The sequence below is a fragment of the Danio rerio genome, chromosome 22 (genome assembly GCF_049306965.1).
Source record: "Danio rerio strain Tuebingen ecotype United States chromosome 22, GRCz12tu, whole genome shotgun sequence".
In the NCBI taxonomy this organism is placed as follows: domain Eukaryota; kingdom Metazoa; phylum Chordata; class Actinopteri; order Cypriniformes; family Danionidae; genus Danio; species Danio rerio.
Window position 1 is genome coordinate 11,609,332 of NC_133197.1, and position 6,068 is coordinate 11,615,399.

The 6,068-nt window shown below is 31.4% G+C and overlaps 1 protein-coding gene across 1 annotated transcript in view; it reads right to left on the bottom strand.

The window, feature by feature from the left end:
• The window catches only part of pth2rb (parathyroid hormone 2 receptor b), a 60,573-nt gene extending 55,355 nt beyond the window's left edge, over positions 1-5,218 (bottom strand). The window contains exons 1-2 of the mRNA XM_017353489.3: positions 4,973-5,218; positions 4,104-4,206 (exon numbers count right to left, since the gene is read on the bottom strand). Of these exons, the coding sequence (XP_017208978.2) occupies positions 4,104-4,206; positions 4,973-5,035 (166 nt within the window). The 5' untranslated portion in view covers positions 5,036-5,218. The remainder of the gene's footprint in view (positions 1-4,103; positions 4,207-4,972) is intronic.
• Between the last annotated feature and the right edge of the window lie 850 nt (positions 5,219-6,068).

Sequence of the window (6,068 nt, forward strand, 5' to 3'; positions counted from 1 at the left end):
CAAATCTTTTTTACAAGACCTGGAGTCCTGTTTTGGACTATATAAAAGGCTTACACGGTTCGGTTGATATCAGCTCTAATACACCGTAAATATTGTAAATTAGATTTAGATATTTACGAATTGTGTTTTGAATAACGAATTGGATTTGTACGATTATGAATTGTGTTTTCAATTTACTAATTGGATTTGCATATTAAAAAATTATGTTTTGAATTAGGAACTGCATTTTTGTATTCACAAATTGTGTATGAAATTTACAAATTGGATTTGTGTATTGACGAATTGTGTTTTGAATTTATGAATCAGATTTATGTATTTACAAATTGGATTTGAATTATGAATTGGATTTGTATGTTTATGAATTGTGTTTTCAATGTACGGATTGTATTTGTGTACTTATGAATTTTTTTATGAGTTTTCAATTTACAATTTGGATTTGCATATTTAAAAGATTGTGTTTTGAATTACAAACTGGATTTTTGTATTTATGATTGTGTTTTGAATTACAAATTAGATTTGTGTTTTTACGAATTGGATTTGCATATTTTAGAATTGTGTTTTGATTTACAAATTTAATTTTTGTATTTACAAAGTGTTTTTAATTTACAATCAGGATTTTGTGTATTTACGAATTGTGTTTTGAATTATGGATTGGATTTTCATATTCAAGAATTGTGTTGTGAACTACAAATTGGATTAGTGTATTTACAAGTTGTCTTCAATATATGAATTGGATTTGTGTATTTACGAATTTTGTTTTAAATTATGAATTAGATTTTCATATTAAAGAATTGGGTTTTGAGGTACGAATTAGATTTGTGTATTTACAAATTGTGTTTTGAATTAAGAATTGCACTTGCATTTTGAAGAATTGTTTTCATTTCATGAATTGGATTTGTGTATTTACGAATACATTTTCAATTTACAAATTGGATTTGTGGGCGACGCGGTGGCACAGTAGGTTGTGCTGTCGCCTCACAGCAAGAAAGTCGCTGATTCGAGCCTCAGCTGGGTCAGTTGGCGTTTCTGTGTGGAGTTTGCATGTTCTCCCCGCGTTCGCGCGGGTTTCCTTCGGGTGCTTCGGTTTCCCCCACAGTCCAAAGGTGAATTGGGTAGGCTAAATTGTGTATGGATTGTTCCCAGAGATGGGTTGCAGCTGGAAGGGCATCTGCTGCGTAAAACATATGTTGGATAAGTTGGCGGTTCATTCCACTGTGGCGACCCCAGATTAATAAAGGGACTGAATGAACGAATGAATGAATTGGATTTGTGTATTTACGAATTGTCTTTTGAATTACAAATTAGATTTGCATATTTAAGAATTGTGTTTTGAAATGCGAATTGGATTTGTGTATTTACGAATTGTGTTTTCAATTTATTAATTGGATTTGCATATTTAAGAATTGTGTTTTTTTATTTTATAAATTAGATTTTTGTATTTAAGAATTGTGTTTTGAATTACGAATTGGATTTGCGTATTTAAGAATTGTGTTTTGAATTTATGAATTATCTTTTAAATTATAAATTGCATTTGCATATTTATGAATTGTGTTTTTTATTTAGAAATTAGATTTTTGTATTTACAAATTTAATTTGTAAATGTGAATTGTGTGGGAATTTTAATTTATAAATGTTTTATTTTTGAGACTTATCTGGCTCCATAAAGTTTATAATTTTCTTTCTATGCTCTGAATTAAGACAACTGAATTACATACTAAAAAGAGTGCTAAAAGGCTCAAAAATGCCAATTTTCCCCCATTTTTAGTCATTCTTTATGCTGATTTTACAGACGTAGATCTGAGTGGATCTTTTTTTACTCTTTTATTGGTAAACTTGCTATATTTTGAATTTTTTATTTTATTTAAATTTTACAGATTTTTTTCTCTCTGAGGATATCTTTGTTTTTAAATTATAAATTTAATTTGTTTTATTTTGAGGGGATAGGGTGGAAATAAGAAAACTAAGACAATCTGAAATTGTTATGTTTATTTTTGGGGGAACTATGCCTTTGAAAACCAGTACAAATGTTTTTTCCCCCTAATCAGAACTGTCTCTAGCAAATATATCAAATTGTTTCTGTGCATATATGTATATATCTTTTATTATAACTCGGCTGCCTGAAATACTTGATTCTGATTGGTCCAATGTGACATTTCAAGGTATGATATACCCAGATAACAATTGCTAAAACTAATAACACATTCATTTATTCTCTTTTCAGCTTAGTCCCTTTATTAATCAAGGTATGAAACAGCAGAATGAACCCCCAACTTATCTAGCATATGTTTTACGCAGCGGATGCCCTTCCAGCCGCAACCCAACACTGGGAAACACTCTTGCATTCACACACATACACTACGGCCAATGTAGCTTATTCAATTCATCTGGTACCATCTTGTGACTGAATAATACATAGGTTAGTGTATACTCCATTCAGCCTTTTTCATTTCTGTCAGTTTTGCATTTAATTCAATTTTTTATAAACTATTACAACTCGAAACAATGTTTTGTGTCTAATTTGTACATTAGCTACATAATAAGCGAGATAGAATACATCCATGTGATACACAGAATTAAGCCCTTCAGTTTTAGAGCCTTACTCCGCTTTATGTCAGGCTGCTGATAATCCTGTCTGGCTTTAATCTGCAATAACAACCTCCAGGGTATGCTTTATCCCTTACTGTACTATAACAGAATTAGAATTTCATATTTAAATGTGTTTTGAATTACGAATTGGATTTGCATATTTAAGAATTGTGTTTTGAATTACGACTTGAATTTTTGTATTTACGATTATGTTTTGAATTTACGAATTAGATTTATGGATTTATGAATTGGTTTTGTGTATTTAAAATTGGATTTGCATATTTAAGAATCGTGTTTTCAATTTACGAATTGTATTTGCATATTTAAGAGTTGTGTTTTGAATTACGAATTGTATTTGTGTATTTACGAATTGTGCCTTGAAATATGAATTGGATCTGTGTATTTATGAAATGCGTTTTGATTTTACAAATTGGATTTGCATATTTAAGAATTTTTTTCTATTACGAATTGAATTTGCGTAATTATGAGTTGTGTTTTCAATTCACGAATTGAACTTGCAAATTTAAGAGTTGTGTTTTAAATTATGAATTGGATTTGTGTATTTATGAATTGCGTTTTGATTTTACGAATTGCATTTGCATATTTTAAGAGTTAAGTTTTCAATTTATGAATTGGATTTGCATGTTTAAAAATAGTTTTTTGAATAATAAATTAGATTTTTGTATGTACAATTAAGTTTTGAATTTACAAATTAAATTTATGTATTTACGAATTGGATTTGCATATTTAAGAATTGTGTGTTGAATTACCAATTTAATTTGTGTATTCATGAATTGTGTTTTCAATTCATGATCTGGATTTGCGTATTAACGAATTTATTGTGTTTTGAATTACGAATTGGATTTGCATATTAAAAAACAACTATTTAAAAACATACATTAGTGGTTCATTTGTAATTAGACCAGCAAAATTATGACCATTTTGAACTGAAATAATAATTATTTAGTAAAATCAATCTAACTGGATCAAAGAGAACAGAGAGATCAAATGATGTTATAATTAAAAGAGGCAAACTTTAAAAGCAAAAATCAATCCCAGCCAGCCAATATCAATATCTTCGAATCTGCGTCAGACTAAATGCATTTTCAAGACCTATGTGTGGGCAGACATAAAGGGTGTTGTGACTCTAAGGTAACTCAGCATCTAAATTAAGACTCAAAAGCAAAACGGACAAAGTCACTTGGACTGAAGTGAGATAAAAAACACAAAAAAAGGTGGGAGATTAAAGCGGATACTGGACCTTTCCACTAGCAGATCTTTTTGATAGTTAAGTCCTCTAAACCCAATAATAATGTTACATTCTCCTCCACGGATTGTGCATCAGAATTCAGGCTTTTAAACTAATGAACTAATGGTATTAATGCGTTTCACTGTGAGTCATTTTCATCTTGATCCCCCATATTTCTGTCAGTTATGCAAATTGGACTGAACATCAAAATAACATCGGGTTTTTTAAATGAAAAGGCATCAAGCAGAATCCACAGGTGAGATCTTACCAGCAGGGTTGTGTTCAGAGATGTTTTGAAGGCACTGTAGTTTGATGTCGTACAGCAGGAGAACTTGTTCCTGAGCTGTTAAGCCCACTTCAGGGTCCACATGCTGCCCAGAAACGGTGGAAAAAAAACCGAGACATTGATTGTGTGAGAGTGGATTAGTTCTTAAATCAGACGATTAGGAGATGTCATGTAGCCACAAAGGGACAATTTAACTGCATGATTAATTGTAAAACATAGGGGGTGTTGACGTGACTTAATTTTAAAAAGCAATGTAATTAGTATGGTCGTCATTTAAAATGCGTAAATTGTTAAACGTTACTTTGTCATCCATGGACCACACGTTGTACTCACTCACTATAGGGTAAGTTCCTGATTTATCAGGGGTCGCCACAGCGGAACGAACCACTAATTACTCTGAAAATGTTTTATTCGGTGATGCCCTTCCGACTGCAGTTAAAAATCTGCTATGTTAGCTTTTTTTTTTTTTTTTTCAAATATCAAAGCTGTCCTATGGTGTAAAAGTCTCAAGCATAGCTCAATAAATTGCAACTTTTAAAAAAATAAAATAAATCATAAAATAATTAATAAACCTATTTAAATGAACATATTTCAGCAATAGTAAATACAGCTGTTTATTTCCAGATAAATCATTGCATATGTTGACTTCACAATTTATGTGGTAGATATCTACGTTTAGATATTAATTCATATAACTGAATTAAACTGGCTACGACGGGTGACGTCGTTTACATTCACTATAAATTTGACAGAAATCGAAACAATTAGATCTGTCTGAATAATTATTTATACATCCTTAATGCCTTAATATTTACATAAAAGTGATGTGAGGATGAAATGATTTATCTTACCTGTGCTTCGACTGAAGTACCCAGCAAAACTTGGACAGATATCCACACTAGTATAATCCACATTTTGAGTTTCTACAACACGTGTGTGTATAGGCTGACAGTGTTCACGGATGCTCTGCTCAGTGGTTTCTCAGTGCGTGAAGCTCAACGTGCGCTGATCCCGCGCCTCCGGTGGTTTTATCCAGCTCCATGTTTGCACTGAGAAATGAACCCAGCATCTGCTGACAGCAAAGTGAATTGAATGCCACCACCTACAGCAGAAACACTCCTTCAGACGAACGAGAGAGATGGTGCACTTTTGCGCAATCCAGTGGCGGGGTGGAAACCCGCTTCATGACGATTAGCAAATTAATAACTTTACGTCCAAAGTTCTTTAAGTCTTTGCCTTATTGAACTTGTCATTAAATTAACGATTGAATGGTTGATTTAATGAATGAATTAGAGTAATTGATACAGATAAATTATGTTATAATATTTATTACAATATAATATTTTAATAACAGGCTAAATGAAGGGAAGACATTTTTAGAAAGTCATTCAGTTATTCTCTGTAGTATCCTGTACTTTTCTGATGTGTGATTATGCTTTTTTTTTAATAACCATTTTAACTAGTAGATTTTGGGGTTTGTAGTGTTCAGTATTGAGGGGTCCACATTAAGCCCCCAAACCCGTCAATATCTCTGGATTAATATATGGGCTACAAATATGCTATATATCTGGTTAAAATTGTTAATTCAAACAAAATTACAAACTTAATTGGCTAATAGGCCCATACTGTAAATGTACCAAAAGTTTCCTTCTAAGGCTATCTAATAACAACATTATGAAGTTCGAACACTGTCAATTAGAATTATTGGTAACACTTTACACTAGCAGTACATGAACAATAATGTGCTAAAGAAATACTTTATTATGCACTAATGATGAGTTAATGTGTGCGCTAATTATGAACTAACTAACATGAGTTATTCCTGTGTTAATAACCGCTACCTTAATTACTTGAAAGTACATGATTGTTTGTTGATAAAAGTATTAATTACCACATTCGTTTATGCTTACATTAACCATCATAAACTCATGACCTGTTAATAAATAT